General features: G+C 45.5%; 1 protein-coding gene and 1 pseudogene across 1 annotated transcript; one reads left to right on the top strand and one right to left on the bottom strand.

Moving 5' to 3' along the window:
* The window catches only part of LOC116479888 (putative elongation factor 1-alpha-like 3), a 77,430-nt pseudogene extending 66,985 nt beyond the window's left edge, over window positions 1–10,445 (bottom strand).
* A 59-nt stretch (window positions 10,446–10,504) lies between these two features.
* EIF2B5 (eukaryotic translation initiation factor 2B subunit epsilon) lies at window positions 10,505–20,226 on the top strand. Its single transcript, XM_032171744.2, has 16 exons — window positions 10,505–10,743; window positions 11,766–11,890; window positions 12,772–12,957; window positions 13,050–13,227; window positions 13,318–13,398; window positions 14,930–15,007; window positions 15,269–15,581; window positions 16,780–16,925; window positions 17,150–17,291; window positions 17,415–17,516; window positions 17,692–17,799; window positions 17,967–18,057; window positions 18,357–18,480; window positions 19,013–19,138; window positions 19,511–19,621; window positions 19,798–20,226. The coding sequence occupies exons 1-16, from the start codon at window positions 10,549–10,551 to the stop codon at window positions 19,855–19,857; spliced, it is 2,166 nt and encodes a 721-aa protein (XP_032027635.1). The 5' UTR covers window positions 10,505–10,548; the 3' UTR covers window positions 19,858–20,226.
* The last annotated feature ends 819 nt before the right edge of the window (window positions 20,227–21,045 follow it).

Raw genomic sequence — 21,045 nt, forward strand, 5'->3', positions numbered from 1 at the left:
CATGGTGGAACCCCCTCTCTACTAAAAATACAAAAATTAGCCAAGCATGGTGGTGGGCACCTGTAATCTCAGCTATTCAGGAGGCTGAGGCAGGAGAATCACTTTAACACGGAAAGTGGAGGTTGCGGTGAGCCAAGATCTCACCACTGCACTCCAGCCTGGGCGACAGAGCAACAGTCTAAAAAAAAAAAAGAAAAATAAATAAAAAGGAATCCAGATTGAAAGGAAGAAGTAAAGCAATCTCTGTTTGCAGATGATATGATCTTGTAAATAGAAAATCCCAAGGAATTCACTAACAATCTACTAGAACTAATAAATGAGTTCAGCAAGGTTACAGGACACAAGATCAACAAACCAAAAGCATTGTATTTATATATATACTAGCAATAAATAATTTGAAAATAAAATTAAGAATCATTTTTAAAAAAATAAGGCATTTAGGGATAAACTTCACAAAAGAAGTGCAACACTTGTATACTGAAAACTAAAAAACATTATTGAAAAAAATTAAAGAAGATCTAAATAAATGGAAAGATAAAATATACTATGTTTAAGATTTGGAAAGCTTAAATCCCGTGAAGATGCCGTTACTCCCCAAATTGATCTACACATTCAATGCAATCTGTATCAAAATTTTGGTTGCCTTTTTTTTTTTTTTTTTTTTTTTTTTGCAGAAATTGACAAGCTGATTCTAAAATTCATATAAAAATTCAAGAGGCCTGCATGCTTTAGCATCCTGGTGCTGCTGTACTGCAGAGCCCATGTGGTCCCTTAGCCAAGCTGCATTATGTATAATGTTCACAAACAATCCCCAAACATTTGAAAAGACTGCATATTATCCAATTAACGAATGCAGAGTTCCACATAAATTCATTAGATCAAGACGTTTAATTATGATATTCTAGTCTTCTGTTTCCTTATTCATTTATCTGTTTGATCTACCAAATACTGAGATATAGTTAAAACGTTTTACTATAATAGTGGATTCGTCGATTACTTATTTTTTCGTTCTTTCCTTTTTTTTTTTTTTTTGAGATGGATTCTCACTCTATCGCCCGGGCTGGAGTATAGAGGCACAGTCTCGGCTCACTGCAAACTTCACCTCCCGGGTTCAAGTGATTCTCCTGCCTCAGCCTCCCAAGTAGCTGGTATTACAGGCACGTGCCACCACGCCCAGCTAATTTTTGTATTTTTAGTAGAGGATTCACCATGTTGGCCAGGCTGGTCTCAAACTCCTGACCTCAAGCAATCCACCCGCCTCGGCCTCCCAAAGTGCTGGGATTACAGGTGGTGAGCCACCGAGCCCAGCCTGAGTCCTTATGTTTTAAGAGTATTCTTGTAAACAATATATTGCTGAATTTTATTTCTTGGTCCAGACTTTATGTGAACAATAAAAAAGATCTTAGAATGTTTTTAACTCTAATCACTTCCTGTCTGACTTAACATGTATAAGTAGTTTAGCATTTTCTTTTTTTAGCCACCCAACTTAGACATTAATATTATTTTACATCATCAATGTTTGTTTATATTTACTCACATGCTTAGCATTTTATTTACTAGAACTTTCACCTTGTATCTCAGACCTTTGTTCTGGAATTTTTCTCCTTCGGCTTGAGGTACATCTTTGAACAGTGCTGTTAATAGAACTTTCTGCAATAGTGGAAATATTCTACATCTGCATTGTCCAATATAGTAGCCACTAGCCACACATGGTTATTAGGCACTTGAAATGTGGCAAATGTGACTGTATTACTGAATTTTTAATTTTATATAATTTTTATTCACTTATTTATTATTTATTTATTTACATATTTTTTTGAGACGGAGTCTCGCTCTATCATCCAGGCTTCCAGGCTGGAGTGCAATGGCACGATCTTGGCTCTCTGCAACCTCCGCCTCCCAGGTTCAAGTAATTCTCCTGCCTCAGCCTCCCCAGTAGCTGGGATTACCGGCATGTGCCACTGCACCCGGCTAATTTTTTGTATTTTTAGGTGATCCACCTGCCACTGCCTCCCAAAATGCTGGGATTACAGGCATGAGCCACTGTGGCCGGCCCTATCTTTCTTTGTGTTGGGAATATTACAACCCTTCTCTTCTAGCTACTGTGAAATATACAATAAATGATTGTTGGCTAGGTGCAGATGCTCACACCTGCAATCCCAGCACTTTTGGAGGCTGAGGCAGAGGATTGCTTAAGGCCAGGAGTTTGAGACCAGCCTGAGCAACATGATGAGACCCCATCTCTACAAAAAAATTTTAAAAATTGGCTGGGCATGGTGGCACATGCTTGTAATCCTAGCTACTCAGGAGGCTGAGGCGGAAAGATTGCTTAAGCCCAGAAATTCAAGGCTGCAGTGAGCCATGATCATGCCACTGCACTCCAGCCTGGGTAAAGGAGCCAGACTCTGTGCCTAAAAAATAAATATAAATAAATAAATAGTAAAATTATTAACTATAATTTCCCTACTGTACTATTAAATACAAGAACATATTCTTTCTATCTAACTATATTTTTGTTCCACTTAATCAGCTTCTCCTTAATCATCTTAAGGCCAGGATTGCTGGCCTTAAGCAATCCTCCTGCCTCAGCCTCCAAAAGTGCTGAGATTGCAGGTGTGAGCATCTGCACCTAGCCAACGATCATTTATTGTATATTTCACAGTAGCTAGAAGAGAAGGGTTGTAATATTCCCAACACAAAGAAAGATAGGGTCGGCTGCAGTGGCTCATGCCTGTAATCCCAGCACTTTGGGAGGCCCATTCAGGAAGCTCAAGCTGTCTTCAAGAGGGTTGTTCTGTGCATGTCTGGATCTCAGTAAAGGTCTTTCGATGATCAGTTGTCTATTTTTGTTTATCTGAAAATTTATTTTACCCTTGTTCTTGAAATATAATTTTTCAGCTGGTCATGATGGCTTATGCCTGTAATCCCAGCACTTTGGGAAGCCGAGGTGGGAGGATCACTTGACCCAGGAGCTCAACACCAGCCTGGGCAACATAGGGAGACAGACTCTGCCTCTATTAAAAAAGAAAGAAATATTTTTTTAAATAAAATTTTTTTTTGAGATGGAGTCTTGCTTTGTTGCCCAGGCTGGAATGCAGTGGTGCCATTTCGGGTCACTGCAAACTCCGCCTTGCAGGTTCAAGTGATTCCCCTGCCTCAGCCTCCCAAGTAGCAGGGATTACAGGCGCATGCCACCGTACCCATTTAATTTTTGTATTTTTAGTAGAGACAGGGTTTCGCCATGTTGCCCAGGCTGGTCTCGAACTCCTGACCTCAGGTGATCCACCTGCCTCAGCCTCCCAAAGTGCTGGGATTACAGGCATGAGCCACCGTGCCCAGTCTAAAAATAAATTTAAAAAAAGAAAGATAATTTTTCTGGGAAGACAATTCTGCGTTGACGTTATTTGATCTCAACGCCTTGAGGATGTTACGCCATTTTCTCCTGGCTTCCATTTTTGCTGTAGTGAAGTCAATCTTATTTTTGTTCCCTTTTAGGTAATACTGTATATATTTTCTCTCTGGCTGTTTCTGATTTTCTGTTGTTGTTGTCTTTGGTGTTTTGCCAACAATAAGTGCCACAGTGTTGCTAACCTGCAACCCACCAAACTAAGGGACTCCTTCCTGCCCAGGCATTGGGGAAACTGGCTATTTCTCTTGGTCAACTGTTTAGAAAGGAGTTTCCACAGTGGAACTCTTGGCACTGGGTGACCCTTATCATGGTGACCATTCATTCGAGAGGGCCAGGAACTGAGCAGCTTCCTTCAGCCCAGGAGGCAGGACTTTCAGAAAATTGCTATTTTTAGTAGAGATGGGGTTTCACCATGTTGGCCAGGCTGGTCTCGAACTCCTGACTTCAGGTGATCCACCTGCCTCGGCCTCCCAAAGTGTTGGGATTACAGGCATGAGCCACTGCAGCTGGCCGTATCTTTCTTTGTGTTGGGAACATTACAACCCTTCTCTTCTAGCTACTGTGAAATATACAATAAATGATTGTTGGCTAGGTGCAGATGCTCACACCTGCAATCCCAGCACTTTTGGAGGCTGAGGCAGGAGGATTGCTTAAGGCCAGGAGTTTGAGACCAGCCTGAGCAACATAGCGAGACCCCATCCTCCCTCTGGATTCAAGCCCCTGATGTTTCGGCTGATCCATTCGGCCACACCTTTTTCTCCTGGCAATACTGTCTCAGGAACTTCATTGTCTCTCTCCATTCCAGCCCCATTCAGGAAGCTCAAGCTCTCTTCAAGAGGGCTGGTCTGTGCATGTCTGGATCTCAGTGTAACCAGGTAAAATTTGTTTCCACAGGGCTCTTCTAGTCTCCATGAACATCATGGATGTGGCTGGCTCCCACTTCACAATCCTGGAATGCTCTGTATCAACAGGGATCTCAAGAGTCTAACAATTGTTGGGGAGGTTGGAGCGCAGACAGCAATTACCTCTAGGGGGCGGTGTTGCCAAACTCTACAAGCCACTCTGGCCTCTCATGAGGCAGGGCCCAGCCAAAGTAGTGTATTTATTGCTAATGATTTTATTTTCATTTTTTCTCCCTTCTCTTCCCTTAGGATTTTGAGTAAAGTCTCTTTTGAAAAATCCCAACCTTTTTCAACTCAACTATGGATAAAACTTAAAAGACATTTTTTTTCCCGCAAACCTCAGCCTAGAAGACAAAAAGAATTGTTATATCCTGGAGACTAGGTATATCTCTGGACATGCTAACAAAAACAGGGAAGAACTCAGTTTTTTTGGTTTGTTTTTGTTTTTGTTTTTGTTTGAGACAGAGTCTCGCTCTGTCACCCAGGCTGGAGTATAGTGGCGTGATATCAGCTCACTGCAACCTCTGCCTCCCAGGTTCAAGAGATTCTCCTGCCTCAGCCTTCCAAGTAGCTGGAATTACAGGTGCACACCACCATGCCCAGCTAATTTTTTGTTGTTGTTGTTGTTGTTGTTTTTTGGGTTTTTTTTTTTTTTTTTTTTTTTTTTTGCAGGGATGGGGTTTTGCCACGTTGGCCCGGCTGGTCTCGAACTACTGACCTCAGGTAATCCACCTGCCTCGGCCTCCCAAAGTGCTGGGATTACAAGCATGAGCCATGCGTCTAGTCCAGAACTGTATTTCTTCTGTCATTTTCTAGCAACCTAGGACACGGACCTCAGTTATCCCGTAGTATATTTAGAACTCTTAACTACTACTGCAGACCCAAAGTAACTAGAAAAATAAACGATACTCACAGAAGTGAACAAGCTTGGTCCACTAAGCAACAAGTGAGCCCAGCTGAGAAGCACAAAAGGCCCCAAGACTTACCCTCAAGGTGCTCCACCAGTTTAATGCTTCCTGTCACCACAGCCCTGGCTCTTTAGCAGTGCCTAGAAAAGGCCAGCTCTTGTATACGTATCAAGGGTGCCCTGAAGGGGACATATCCTACCATTATTTTAATATATTTATAAGTAGAATTTTGGAAGGGGAAAAGTGCCACCTAAAGTTAGAAGAAAACAGGCCAGGTGCAGTGGCTCACGCCTGTAATCTCAGCACTTTGGGAGGCTGAGGCGGGCGGATCACTTGAGATTAGGAGTTTGAGACCAGCCTGGCCAACATGGTGAAACCTTGCCTCTACTAAAAATAGAAAAATTGGCTGGGCATGGTGGCACGTGCCTGTAATCTCAGCTACTCAGGAGGCTGAGGCAGGAGTATTGCTTGAACCTGGGAGGCGGAGGTTGCAGTGAGCCAAGATCACACCATTGCACTCCAGCCTGGGCAACAGAACAAGACTCCGTCTCAAAAAAAAGAAAAACAAAAATAGAAGTGTTACTAAGGATGTGAAGAAATTGAAACCCTTGTTCACTGCAGGTGGGAATGTAAAATGGTGCGTCTGCTGTAAAAAATATATATATGGCAGCTGAGTGTGGTGACTCATGCCTGTAATCCCAGCACTATGGGAGGCTGAGGCAGGAGGATCGCTTGAGCCCACGAGTTTGAGGCTACAGTGAGCCATGATTGCGCCACTGCACTCCAGCCTAGGCGACACAGCAAGACCCTGTCTCAAAAAATGGCTCATGCCTGTAATCCCAGCACTTTGGGAAGCCAAAGTAGGTGGATCACCTGAGGTTAGGAGTTTGAGACCACCGTGGCCAAAACAGTGAAACTCCCGTCTCTACTAAAAATACAAAAATTAGCCAGGCACAGTGGTGTGCACCTGTAATCCTAGCTTCTAGGGAAGCTGAGGCAGGAGAATTGCTTGAACCCGGGAGGCAGAGGTTGTAGTGAGCTGAGATCATGCCACTGCACTCCAGCCTGCGTGACAGAGTGAGATTCCATCTCAAAAACAAACAAAAAAAAAGAAAAGGAAAATGAAAAAAAGTATGGCAATTCCTCAAAAAATTAAATGTAGAATTACCATATGATACAGTAGTTCCATTTATTTCAGTGAAAACAGGGACTGGAACAGATATTTGTACGATCACATTCGTAGTGGCATTATCCACAATAGCAAAAGGTGGAAGCAACTGAAGTGTCCATTGACAGATAAATGGATAAATAAAATGTGGTATCTACAGCCAATGGATTATCATTTAGCCTTTAAAAGGAAGGAAGTTCTGAAACATGCAACAATATGGATGAACCTTGAGGACATTATGCTAAGTGAAATAAGGCAGATACAAAAAAATAAATACTATGTGATTCCTCTTATATGAGGGACCTAGAGCAGTCAAATTCATAGAGACAGAAAGTGGCGTGGTAGTTGCCAGGAGCTGGGCTGAGTGGGAAATGAGGATTGTGTTTAATGGGTCCAGAGTATCAGTTTTACAAAATGAAAAGAGTTCTGTGGGTGGATGGTGGTGATGGTAGCACAACAACGTGAACATAAGTAACACTACTTAAAAATGGCTAACTTCGATCAATTTTCCATGCCAAGGTTAAAAAATTGTTAAGATGATAACTTTTATGTTTTGATGTATTTTTATCATAATCTTTTAAAAACAGCCTCAGCCTTGGGAGAGTCAGGAATTACTTTTGTTTGTCTACAGTTGATCACATACTCAGTTACTGACTAGCAACAACCAGTCATTCATTCAACAAATATTTAGTGAACATCTGCCATGTGCCAGTTACTCTTCTAGATACCTGGGCTATAGTAGTGAATAAAATAAACAGAAAGCCCACAGAGCTTATATTCTAAACTGATTTCATATTCAAGATTCATTTTGAAATCTAAAATCAGAGAAAGAACCAGAACTAGCCTGGGCAACACAGAAAGACCCCATTTCTACAAAAACTACAAAACTTAGGTGTGGTGGCAGGTGCCTGTTGTCCCAGCTACTCTGGAGGCTGAGGAAGAAGGACTGCTTGAGCCCAGGAGTTTGAGGCTGCAGTGAGCTATGATTGTGCCACTGTACTCCAGCCTGGGCAACAGAGCACAACCCTGTTTCCAAACAAAAAGAAAGAAAGAAAAGAAAAGAAAAAGAGGCTGGGTGCGGTGGCTCACACCTGTAATCCCAGCATTTTGAGAGGCCAAAGTAGGTGGATCATCTGAAGTCAGGAGTTTGAGACCAGCCTGGCCAACATGGCGAAATCCTATCTTTATTAAAAATACAAAAATCAGCCAGGTGTGGTGGCATCAGCCTGTAATCCCAGACACTCAGGGGGGTCTAGGTAGGAAAATCACTTGAACCTGGGAGGCAGAGGTTGCAGTGAGCCAAGATCATGCTACTACACTCCAGCCTGGGCGACAGAGTGACACTCTCTCAAAAAGAAAAAAAAAAAGAAAAAGCACCAGAACTGGCAGTTGACCAAATATATGAAAAAATGTTCAACCTCACTGAAATAGATAAATGCAAATTAAAACTACACTTATTTTCCTTTATGGATTGGCAGAAAGTCCAAACTATTGACAAAATACTCTGTTGGTGAGGCTATGGGGAAACAGGTGCTCTCATACATTGCTGGTGTAAGTGCAAAATGACACATTGTCCAGGGAGAGCAATTAAGCAATATCTCCATGAGTTCCACCATTGTCTCATCAGGCTTGCCAGTGAGTTCAACAATGTATCCTCTGCTATGGGAATTGCATCCAATTTGAACAAGTTACTCTAATTCAATAATAAATTCTAAGAAATAAATGCAAATTTATAAAGACTATATGTAGAAAGATGTTTATTGCAGCATTATTTGTAATCGTAGAAACTGCAAAAAAAATCTGCAATGTTTCTCAAGAGAGAAATGGTTGGATAAACAATGGTATACTCGTGCTATGGAATATTATGGAATCATTGAAAATGGCTATGTTTGTCTACATCCCCTCAAATGTTAAATAAAAATCAAGTTGCAGACAAAATGCATAATCATCAAAATAGCTAATACATTACCTTCACAATGTGTCAATGCCTGTTCTAAGGGCTTTTCATATATTATTTCATTTAATTCTCACAAGAACTTTATGGGATAAGTATTATTATTATCCCGTTTCAAAGATGAAGAAGTCCAGGCATAGAGAGGCTGAGTAGCCCAAAGCTATCCATCTAGGGCCTGGAACCGAAGCCAGGCAGTCTGGCTCTGGCATACCAGCATATAACCATAATTATCTAAACATAATTCTGTGTTTGAATACATGTGGATATACATATATTATGCTTGAATATATATGTATGGGTGTGTGTGTGTGTGTGTAGGCATACACTCTAGCTCTAGTTCTAGATATATAAATTTAGGGAAGAAATGAATACCCAGCAAATTATTAAGAATGGTTATGACTCTACAAATTGGATAGGATGAAAGAAATGGGGAAAGGAATTTTTACTTCTTTATGTAGTGTGTGTGAGAGATTATGTATATGTGGTTTCCAATATATTTCAAGTAAGTTTTTAAACAACAACAAAAATAAACTGTTTGAGAGAGTCTTCCTGAAACTCGTCTATTAAAATCATATCCATATAGCTACCAGTCTACAGAATTTTAAGACCTGGATTTACCATAAGCACAAATGCCTTTCGGCAGCGGATTCACCACTTCCCAACTTCCCAAGGTTGCGGGAATCATTTAAAATAAATTCTGCAATCGGACCTACTTTCCATACCCAAACACCCCCGCAAGAGTGTGTGTGTGTGTTTATGTCCTATTTAATTCCTTCCCCCCTCCCCGATTTCTACCTCTGGATTTGTAGGGCAGCTGAACATTCCTTTTCTACAACTTGCATTCATTTAATGGAAAACTTTCACTTAGTTGTCTTCATCCTTTCCTTTTCTAGGATAAATCAAATGGTTTTCGTTCCGCACCCTAACAAGGCAAGAAATGACAGACTCCTCGGTCCCCCTAGGCGGGCGCCGGAGCACGACGGGTCAAATCGGAATCGCCACGTGGAAACAACGCTCAGCATCGCGAACTCCAAATCCCGACGTGCAACGCGGGGCGGGATGGGAGCAGTTTGCAAGAACTGCAGAAGCCTGTGGCGTGGAACCTGGACAGGTCCCGTGCAGAAAGGGCGCTATGCCTTACAGAAAAGCTCCTTGCCTCCCAAATGACGCCCAGCCTTCCTGCCTCGTTCCACCGCTTTCCCACGGCCCCGCCCCTCTGCAGAGTGGGTTTATTCCCCGCAGCCACCGCTTCTTTCCCCAAAGAGAAAAAGGTGCTGCTGCGCCTTTTCAAGCCTTGGACCTTTACGCCCGCACTTTCCTCTGCCCAGAAAGCTTACTGCTTAACTCCAGTACAACTTACTGGTGTGCCTGGATCCACCCCCGTCTCCACTCTGCTTAAGACACAGGAGGCTGATAGGCTGGAAGAATGAATAGATGACATAAAATAGTCATTGTTATCTCCACATAATTTGGCAGCAAGACTGTGGAACTCTGCAGTCAGACAGATCGGGTTCCAATACCAGTTCTTCCACTTACTAGCTGGGTAAACTTCCTTCATCCTTCTGAGAGTTCAAGAAACGTTTGCTGAACGAATGAATAAGATGTTTTGCAGAGATAATGCTTGTATCGTGCCTGGCCCAAAATCAGCGCTCAATGGAATTACTGGTCTCCCTACTATATGCCACCTTCTCTATTTATGCAGGTTCTGAGTTCCTCGCAGCGGGGGAACATCTGGCTCGGTTCTATCTCCCCAAGGCGCTGGGTTCCCAGAAGTTTCTAGAATGAATACGGAGGGCTACATATTTCACATGCGCGTGGCGGGGAAACTGCTGGAGGATTACAGATTCCGGATGGAGCTGGCCCCTTCGTGGCGACCACAAGTCCTATCACGCCGCAATAATCTCGGCTTGTTCACCTACAAATGAAGGCCGACGATACTTGCAGACCGAGTCTGACATTTATGGGACCCCACCCCTACCCTGCGCCTCCAGGAGCTGGGACAGCCGCGACCCGTCCCCACTCCTCGCGCCTCCGGTGTCAACCTCAGACCCCTGTGGGCTCCCGGGGAAGACGCATGCGCACTGCTCCCTCCTCGTCTCCTTCCCTTCGTTAATTAGTCCATCGCATTTCAAGTGCTAGATCCTTTTTGTCCCCTACTGCGTGCGGTGTCAGCTTCCTTGCGGAAGTGGTGACCGTGAGAGAAGAAGATGGCGGCCCCTGTAGTGGCGCCGCCTGGTGTGGTGGTTAGTCGGGCCAACAAGCGCAGCGGCGCGGGGCCGGGAGGCAGCGGTGGCGGGGGAGCCAGAGGGGCGGAGGGGGAACCGCCGCCGCCCCTACAAGCAGTTCTGGTGGCCGATAGCTTCGATCGCCGCTTCTTCCCCATCTCCAAGGACCAGCCTCGGGTGAGCGCCGCGCACGCGAGCAGCCAGAGGGCAGGAAGGGTGGCAGGGCTGGAGCAAGTTATCCTTTCGGCTAACTACTACAGCATGCCCTTGAAGGACCTGTGTTTATGCTGTTATCCTAAAACCGGAGGCAGAGGGACTGTCTAAACCCTGATGACTGCTGACCAAGTTAGTGGCCGGCAGATTTGGGTATTCGTAATGTTGTCCACCTCGGGTTTGAAAGGAATGAAGAGAGCTAAATGTAGAAACAGCGCTTGAGAGAAGCCTTCACGCGGGGATTCAGTGCCCCTAGAAGAGGCTGCGCCGCTTTTAACCTTGCAAATGACGGTTGCTCAGGTGAAAAGAAACGACCTTTTGCCTCTGAAAGGGCGGTAATATGCCTTAAAAAGAACGGGCTAGATCTCGGGCAGTGTACTTTTTTTTTCCTTCCAGGTTCTAATGATAGCCGGTGCTATCTGTCGAAAGGACAAAATGGGTTTAGTGATCGATTGCCATCAGCCCCCGAGTTGTCTAGACAATGGGGTATTGGACTCAGCTGGGTCGTTCAGCAGTCAGTTCAGAGAGAGGGAACTGCATTGGATTTAAGGAAAATCCTCTCTAATTCCCTCGAAAAAGCCTAATGGCTGTTCATTTTTGAAAATTGATGGGAGATGGCTAACCTCGGACACTTAGGGATCAAGGAAGGAAATCTTACGGGGAAGAAGGCCTTAGCAATGCTTAAATTTATGGAAATATGATTGATTTCCAGTATTATCCTTTGCCAGCAGTGAACTGCCATTCTGTCACAGCTCTGTGTCTGATACAAGGCACACAGATTCTGTACTTACCATCCCCAAATTGCAAGGTCTCAGACTCAGGCTTAGAGCATGGCATGAACATGAAAGGCAGGAACCTGTTTATCTTTGAATTGGAAAGATACAGCAAAATTACACTGGAAATACTAATAGAGGAGTGAAAATTGTTGCAGTGGGGTACCCGAAGGGATTCGAGACCTCAAGTTTTTTTCATCTTGTATCCTTCAGGTCCTCTTGCCCCTGGCCAATGTGGCATTAATTGACTACACTCTGGAATTTCTGACTGCCACGGGTGTACAAGAAACATTTGTCTTTTGTTGCTGGAAAGCTGCTCAAATCAAAGAACATTTACTGTAAGGCCCTGCAACTTTTCTTTCCATGTTTCGTCATCTTTTTCCAGTTTTTTCAGGATGAATGTAACTAAGGGGAAATGTGAGAGGGGAAAAATGGGTCTACTTAGATGTCATTGTAAGTTCTAAGGGTATTTTCTACACTTATCAGGAGGTGAGCAGCTGAAACTTTGTATCTGTCTGTCTTGGGTTTTCTGTGACAAAGATTAAAGAATAAATGGGTTTTTTCTGAATCTCATTATAAAGTTTGGTCCCAGTGGAGTTTGCTTTTATTTAATGGCTTCAGTATGGAAGTTACAATGATAACATCTTTGTTTTCCCACTGAGTTTCTAAATCTTGTTTGTTCTCACCTTCAAGGATATAAATGAGCTCCTTGTCATCTTTGTATTCCCACTGCCTAGCTCAGTCCCAAGCATATAGTGAGCACTTACATGTTTGTTGAAATCTTGAAAACTAGGGAATCACATTGCTTATGGAAGTCCAGGATATAAAGACTAGGATATTAGCATGGTCTCCATCAGACAGTTCCTAAATGTTATATGGATTGCAGAAGGGGAAAGCTGACATGAAGTGTGTTCCCGGGCTATTTTGTGTACCCTAGGCTTCAGCAGGATTTTGAGTTCAAATTGATGTTTAGGGACAAGGGGTCAAGGTATGGAGAGGAAATAACCATGTTTCCTAACCCATAAAACAAGACTGGTGACACAGGATGCTGAAAGCATTCATTATAGTTCATAATTCTCTTTGAAGTTGAAGACGCTGGCAAGAACCCAAAAAAGCCATGGAGAAAGACTATGAATGCTGAATGGGGGTGAAAAATGGGGAAGGCTCAAATGATCTTTATGCTTGATATACTCATTCCCCTCACCCTCCCTTCCTTTAGGAAGTCCAAGTGGTGCCGCCCTACATCTCTCAATGTGGTTCGAATAATTACATCAGAGCTCTATCGATCACTGGGAGATGTCCTCCGTGATGTTGATGCCAAGGCCTTGGTGCGCTCTGACTTCCTTCTGGTGTATGGGGATGTCATCTCAAACATCAATATCACCAGAGCCCTTGAGGAACACAGGTCAGGATGGGAAAATGACAGGAACAAGGGTTAAAGACCAGCAGAGCCCTGAGACTGCTTTTTTGCAGTTCTCTCCCTCCTGTCCTTTATAGGTTGAGACGGAAGCTAGAAAAAAATGTTTCTGTGATGACGATGATCTTCAAGGAGTCATCCCCCAGCCACCCAACTCGTTGCCACGAAGACAATGTGGTAGTGGCTGTGGATAGTACCACAAACAGGGTTCTCCATTTTCAGAAGACCCAGGGTCTCCGGCGTTTTTCATTTCCTCTGGTGTGTGGATATCTGGGGTCCTTTGAGGTGGGGAAGTGACAGGCATCAGTGGGAGAAACAAATTAAAGTCCTTGTAACTTCTCCCCACAGAGCCTGTTTCAGGGCAGTAGTGATGGAGTGGAGGTTCGATATGATTTACTGGATTGTCATATCAGCATCTGTTCTCCTCAGGTGAGCTCTTTAGGGCTGGGGCTGCACACCCAAAGAATAGAACTCTGTGGGTCTGTTATTGCCCCCTTAGAAGGCCAGGGTATATTTCTTCTCCCTGTTTATTTTCATTATTTTTATTTTTATTTTTTGAGACAGAGTCTTGCTCTGTTGCCCAGGCTGGAGTGCAGTGGTGTGATCCCAGCTCACTGCAAACTGTGCCTCCTAGGTTCAAGTGATTCTCCTGCCTCAGCCTCCTGAGTAGCTGGGATTACAGGCACATACCACCATGCCTGGCTAATTTTTGTATTTTTAGTAGAGATGGGGTTTCACCATTTTGGCCAGGCTGGTCTCAAACTCCTGGTCTCAAGTAATCTACCCGTCTCAGCCTCCCAAAGTGCTGGGATTACAGGCATGCACCACCACACCTGGCCTTATTTTCAGTTTTATTTATATATATTTTTTGAGACAGGATCTCGCTCTGTGGCCCAGGCTGGAGCACAGTGGCACCATGACTGCTCACTGCAGCCTCAACCTCCCGGGTTCAAGTGAACCTCCTGCCTCAGCCTCCTGAGTAGATGGAACCACAGGCGTGCACTACCACTAATTTTTGTATTTTTTTGTAGAGACAGGGTTTTGCCATGTTGTCCAGCCTGGTCACGAACACCTGAGCTCAAGCAATCTGACCACCTCGGCCTTCCAAAATGCTGGGATTACAGGCATGAGCCACCATGGGTTTTTGTTGTTGTTGTTGTTGTTATTGTTGTTTTGAGATGGAGCCTCGCTCTGTCGCCCAGGCTGGAGTGCAGTGGCACGATCTCAGCTCACTGCAGCCTCCGCCACCTGGGTTCCAGTGATTCTCCTGCCTCAGCCTCTCAAGTAGCTGGGACTACAGGTATGCGCCACCACACCCGGCTGTTTTTTGTATTTTTCAGTAGAGATGGGGTTTCACCATATTGGCCAGGCTGGTCTCTAACTCCTGACCTCAGGTGATCCTCCTGCCTTGGCCTCCCAAAGTGCTGCAATTACAGGCGTGAGCCACTGCACCCAGCCTTTTTTTTTTTTTAGAATCTATTGTAAAGCAAAGATCTTGTCTCCAGTATCTCACTGGGAGTCTCTTTGGAATTCTGGTCCATGTCCAGCTGTCATAGGGTTTGCTGGGTCTCTGGGGGATTATCTGTGCTCTTAGAGAATAGTACTTAATCCTGGCCAAGCGCAGTAGCTCACGCTTGTAATCCCAGCACTTTGGGAGGCCGAGGTGAGTGGATCATGAGGTCAGGAGTTCAAGACCAGCCTGACCAACACAGTGAAATCCCGTCTCTACTAAAAAAAAAAAAAAAATACAAAAATTAGCTGGGCGTGATGGTGGACACTTGTAATCCCAGTGACTTCGGAGGCTGAGGCACGAGAATCACTTCAACCCAGGAGGTGGAGGTTGCAGTGAGCTGAGATCATGCAACTGCACTCCAGCCTGGGCAACAGAGTTAGACTCGTCTCAAAAAAAAAAAAAAAAGAATAGTACTTAATTCTAGCCCACGCCACTTCCCTTCCACAGGTGGCGCAACTGTTTACAGACAACTTTGACTACCAAACTCGAGATGACTTTGTGCGAGGTCTCTTAGTGAATGAGGAGGTGAGAAAAGTCTTCCAATGCCTCTTTAGGAGAGAGGAGAAGGCTATGATTGTATCTCATGCTGATAACTTTTGATCCTTTTTTGTATTTGATTGAGGCTTAGGAGGGAGGAAAAGCAGGGGGCAGGAGGAACAGTACACAAAGAAGAATCTTTGTGGCAGTGAGAGGCAGAGGGGAACTTACAGGGATTAGAAAAGTTGTACTTGGGGGCATTCTTCCTGTCTTTCTTGCTTAGGTGACCTCCCTTTCCTTCTCATTCAGATCCTAGGGAACCAGATCCACATGCACGTAACAGCTAAGGAATATGGTGCCCGTGTCTCCAACCTACACATGTACTCAGCTGTCTGTGCTGACGTCATCCGCCGATGGGTCTACCCTCTCACCCCAGAGGCGAACTTCACTGACAGCACCACCCAGAGTTGCACTCATTCCCGGCACAACATCTACCGAGGGCCTGAGGTCAGCCTGGGCCATGGCAGCATCCTAGAGGAAAATGTGCTCCTGGGCTCTGGCACTGTCATTGGCAGCAATTGCTTTATCACCAACAGTGTCATTGGCCCCGGCTGCCACATTGGTGAGCACAGGTGGGGAATTAAGCCAACTATCCTAGGAACAGGAACCTGGGGGTGCCACGTCTCCAGAAACACAAGGGATGGCTACACAAGGGACAGTCGCTGAGAATAAGGAACTGGAGTGGCTACCTCAGGAAAGGAGGAAACAGGGATTTGAAAACAGCGATACCTTAATTTGTGGCCTGTGAGCCTCTCATTGGATGACTTCACATTCCAGGGTACCCTGTAGTCACATTCAGGAGCAAGTAGATAATTAACATGCAGTAACAACATCTATTTAGCGCATTACAGTTTACAAAGGGCTTTTATATACATTGTTTCATTTAATCCTCATAATTTACAAATAAACAAACAGGCTCAACAAGATTTTCTTGCCCAAGGTCATTGGTAATAATGGTGGGACCTGAATCTGGGTATTCTGATTGTAAGTCCAGTGTTCTTTTGAGTCTACCATAACTGCCTGGTTGGCCTCTTGGTAACTCATTTTGGTTGCAGGAATGTGATGCCTCTAATAGTACTGCCCCTTTCCGAGAACAACAGTAAGGCTCAGATTCTAGGGGCTGAGCATGGTGGCTCACGCTTGTAATCCCAGCACATTGGGAAGCCATGGTGGGGGAATCGCTTGAGCCCAGGAGTTCAAGACCAGCCTGGGCAACATGGCGACCCCCCTTCTCTACAAATGATAGAAAAATTAGCCAGGCATGATGGCACGTGCCTGTAATCTCAGCTATTCGGGAGGCTGAGGCAGGAGGATTACCTGAGCCCAGAGGTCAAGGGTGCAGTGAGTCATGATCATACTACTACACTCCAGCCTGGGTGACAGAGTGAGACCGTGTCTCAAAAGAAAAAAAAGACTTAGTTTCTAAAATGTACCAGAAGAGGTGGAATTATTTGGTTCTGCTTATAGACGTGGATATGATTCTAATAAGGTTTTTGAGTTCAGAGGGTCCCCAGAAATCCTGAAGGTTCTCGGGTTCTTAAGCCCTGTGTGTAGTCTATAATTGTTGTAAACTTGGTGAAGTATCTTCTCTTCTCAGGCCTGGGCTTAGGGGGTGAGTGGGTGTTTCTGGTGACTTGCGGGATGGGGAATGAGAGCTAGGTGGGAGCTGTGCTGGGGTCAGTCAGCCCTGTCCTCTATGAAGGGCTCTGCTCTGCAGTTGTAACCCTTAGTGACCCAGAGGCCTTCCTATCCTGAGCCAGGTGATAACGTGGTGCTGGACCAGACCTACCTGTGGCAGGGTGTTCGAGTGGAGGCTGGAGCACAGATCCATCAGTCTCTGCTTTGTGACAATGCTGAGGTCAAGGAACGAGTGACACTGAAACCACGCTGTGTCCTCACTTCCCAGGTGAGACCTGATCTATACTGTGCACAGGCCCTGAATCGCGTGGCAGTCACACTGAGCCAGAAGGGGCATTATTTCCACACATAATCCTGTCTGAGTTGAGAGAACAAATCCAGTGGTTTCGTTTGCCATCTAGCCTTAGTTTAAAAAAAAAAAAAGTTGCTCTTATTATCAGGATGCACTTTTCCTCCACACCCTAGTGGTTCTGTGTTTTTTTTTTCCCCCAGGTGGTCGTGGGCCCAAATATCACGCTGCCTGAGGGCTCGGTGATCTCTTTGCACCCTCCAGATGCAGAGGAAGATGAAGATGATGGCGAGTTCAGTGATGATTCTGGGGCTGACCAAGAAAAGGACAAAGTGAAGATGAAAGGTGTGAGACTCGACAGGTGTGGGGCATCTGTGTGTCTCGCTGCCTCGTAGAAGAACCAGTGTTTCCTCCTGGAGGGATTGATGCTTCCGCGGGGCCCTCTCTATAGATCATTGCCTTTTCCAGGTTACAATCCAGCAGAAGTAGGAGCCGCTGGCAAGGGCTACCTCTGGAAAGCTGCAGGCATGAACATGGAGGAAGAGGAGGAACTGCAGCAGAATCTGTGGGGTGAGCTAGGCCTGACGCCTGCCCTTCTCCTACCGAATCGGAATATTTTGAAGGATAATGAATACTTCAGAGTCACATTACTTATTCACTCCTTTATTCATGCAGACAGGGCAGGTATATTGCTCTCTGTCAATGACTCTTTTTTTCTTTTTCCTCACCCATTATGGCTTCTCAGGACTCAAGATCAACATGGAAGAAGAGAGTGAAAGTGAAAGTGAGCAAAGTATGGATTCTGAGGAACCGGACAGCCGGGGAGGCTCCCCTCAGATGGATGACATCAAAGGTGAGTGGACAGGGGAGAAATGCGCTGGACCAGTTTATTCTCTGCCTGGATCAACTAGCCAGAGGCTTATGTTCCTCAGAAAGGGTTTGGTATCAAGTCAAGACTAGATGACTTAGAGTATTCTGGAATGATGTTGGCCCATGAACTTATTCTTGCTTTGATTTCAGTGTTCCAGAATGAAGTTTTAGGAACACTACAGCGGGGCAAAGAGGAGAACATTTCTTGTGACAATCTCGTCCTGGAAATCAACTCTCTCAAGTAAGAGCAGCCCCTCCCTGTTCTCCTTGGGGTGATCCCAGAAAGGTAGAGGCTTTCTCGTAAGTGTTTTGTCTCCAAATAGGAACCTATTCCTTCGACATCCCAAATGGAAAGACCAGTAGTATTTGGAGCAAGGAGAGCATTATTAAGTTCTAGCCTCAGCATAGACTTTCTCCTTCCTAAACCCTCCCCTTCCATATTGTTCCATCCGGATTCCTCTCCCGTGTCTATCAAAGTCATAGTTCTAAGCCTGCTGAAAGGCCAGTGAAGGCCCTGGTGTCACCCCAGTCTCCCCGCAGGTATGCCTATAACATAAGTCTAAAGGAGGTGATGCAGGTACTGAGCCACGTGGTCCTGGAGTTCCCCCTGCAACAGATGGATTCCTCACTTGACTCAAGCCGCTACTGTGCCCTGCTGCTTCCTGTGAGCAAAGATTGGAGCTGAGTACAAGGGATTGGGTACAGGCAAAGGAAATCAGGAGTAGACTGTCTTGTTATATTGGGTGTATGTCACTTCTGGTTCCTTTCTCCTTGCCTCTGGAAGCTAGTTGGGCTCTAGAGCAGCCTTGGCTGGTTCAGAGGGGTCAGGTTGAGTTCAATACTGACTGGCCTTTGAGACTCCAGGATTCATACCATCCTAGGCCCACAAAGGTATACTCAGAATGGACCTGGACATTCAGATTCTGTGGCAGCAATTTGACCCAACACAAGATCAGCCTCTGGGGTGGGAATAGGTATTTTGAGGCAGCCTATAGCATCTGATCCCCTTTCACCTTCCCTAAGGAATCTCTTTTTCCCAAACCCTGTCAACAACTCCCAAGTCCCTCTGACATAATTCCACAGAACCTGTATCATCTCCCTCTTGTCCACCCATGTCATCAATATGGATTTGCTTGGATGTCCAGGCATAGGTGAATGCTCAGGAATATATTGCAGCTCCCTTCTTTCTTCCATAGCTGCTCAAGGCCTGGAGCCCTGTTTTTAGGAACTACATAAAGCGCGCAGCCGACCATTTGGAAGCGTTAGCAGCCATTGAGGACTTCTTCCTAGAGCATGAAGCTCTTGGTATTTCCATGGCCAAGGTGAATACAACCTCAAGCCCCATTCTTCTGCACTTGCTTTCAAACGAGGGTTGGTGACCCCCTTGGGAGACATAAAATAGAAGCTAATGTGACTCCAGTATGGACCATCCACTCCCAATATGCTTATTGCTAGGATAGTACAGCTTGGAGCCGGGCTAGTAAGGCAGCCATCTGGGGGGTGGTCTGGAAATGTGCAAAGCTCTCCCCAGCAATAGTTCCAGAAGTTAGACCTGCCTCAGGAGCAGAGCGAACAGCTCACTCTTGTCCGTTTTGGAGGAGGCTACTCAGTGCATAGAGGGATCTGAGGGCCTGATAGAGTATCCTGCTGGACTCTCCAAGGCCCTTGAGGTCCCCTTTATTGGCCTTTTGCAGGTACTGATGGCTTTCTACCAGCTGGAGATCCTGGCTGAGGAAACAATTCTGAGCTGGTTCAGCCAAAGAGATACAACTGACAAGGGCCGGCAGTTACGCAAGAATCAACAGGTGCGTCAGGCTGCCCTCCTCTCGCCAAGACAGTTATCTCATTCCCAGGTCCTGGCCCCTAGACTCTAGGGTGGTTGGTTTCAGGGGCTCTGGTTGTTAGAGCTGTTTATCTGCCGAGGGGAGCAGGAGAGTTATGTGCACCTCCCCCAGCCGATCTCTCCCCTGCTTCCTTACAGCTGCAGAGGTTCATCCAGTGGCTAAAAGAGGCAGAAGAGGAGTCATCTGAAGATGACTGAAGTCACACTGCCTGCTCCTTTGGGTGTGATTGAGTGCCCTCCTGGCTCCTGGGCTGGGACAAGTGAGGAACTAGCTGCAGAGGGATGAGTGACGACCATCCAGGCTGAGACTGAAAGGAGCAGAGGCTGGAACTACAGTATTCTTTCCCCTGCTAGCAACCACGTGCCTCCCATCCTGACTGTGGAGTTGGGATGTGGGAAGTGGGGCTGGAGCAAAGCTTCTGCCTAGGGAGGAGCTAAGCAGGCCCTGCAGTTGGAGGAAGGCCAGAGGAACAGCTTTGTGCTCCGGCTTTCCCTCAGGGAACAGCAGAGAGCAGTTGGCTCTCTCTGCTGCTTGTATATGTTAATATTAAAAGAGAGAGTGGTGTATTTGGTTTGTCTCCATCCCTGACTAATCAGCCAGTGAAGTATGTGACCAGAGTCACATGATAGCCTTTCCTTAACACCTGGGGGAGAGGGAGGACAGGGGTGTTCCAGCCACTAGGTGGTACTGTGGTACCTTGCTAATTAACCTTTCCCATGGCTCATGGGTAGTGGAGGGCTGAGGTTCTTTTCCAGCCTCTGTGGACCAACTTGTGATCCTGGGGTGGTGTGCCTAAGCCCGTTTCCATAGAGTCCCATTTTGAACACTTTTCTGCCAGAGGGTTATGTTGCCAACCATATGTAAAGCCCATTAGACATGCCAGTTCCTCTCACATGCCTTTTCCAGTTGATCTGGTACTCGTTGTGTGAGGAAGCTGGGCCACTCTTCATCAGAAATAAGGAAATCAGCTCAAGGTCACATGACTCTTGAGGGGTAAAGCTAAGGACTTGACCCTCAGAATCCAGAACTCTGTCCTTCAGCATATTGTGTTTCAGTGAAGGCGAAATTTGCCCCAGAGACAAATATAACCCAGAGCCAGTAATGGAGGTCCCAAGAACACAGGAAGGCCCTGTAAAGGGTGCTTTCCCTTGAGAGTGTTTACTATGTGACAGGCAAGTAGTTTTCACATACTGTTTCATTTAATCCTCACATGAGCCCTATGAAGTCTTATCCCCATTTTCAGATAAGGTACCTGAAGCTCACAGAGCTTCCCTAACTAGTAACTGACAGCCAGGTGTGATATTGGAGTCTTGACCTGGAGCTTGTCACTTTGCTGTATTGCTTTAACTTCAACCAAAAGAGACATGCCATTCCGTCTTTTCTTT

The sequence above is a fragment of the Hylobates moloch genome, unplaced genomic scaffold, assembly GCF_009828535.3.
Source record: "Hylobates moloch isolate HMO894 unplaced genomic scaffold, HMol_V3 SCAFFOLD_13, whole genome shotgun sequence".
In the NCBI taxonomy this organism is placed as follows: domain Eukaryota; kingdom Metazoa; phylum Chordata; class Mammalia; order Primates; family Hylobatidae; genus Hylobates; species Hylobates moloch.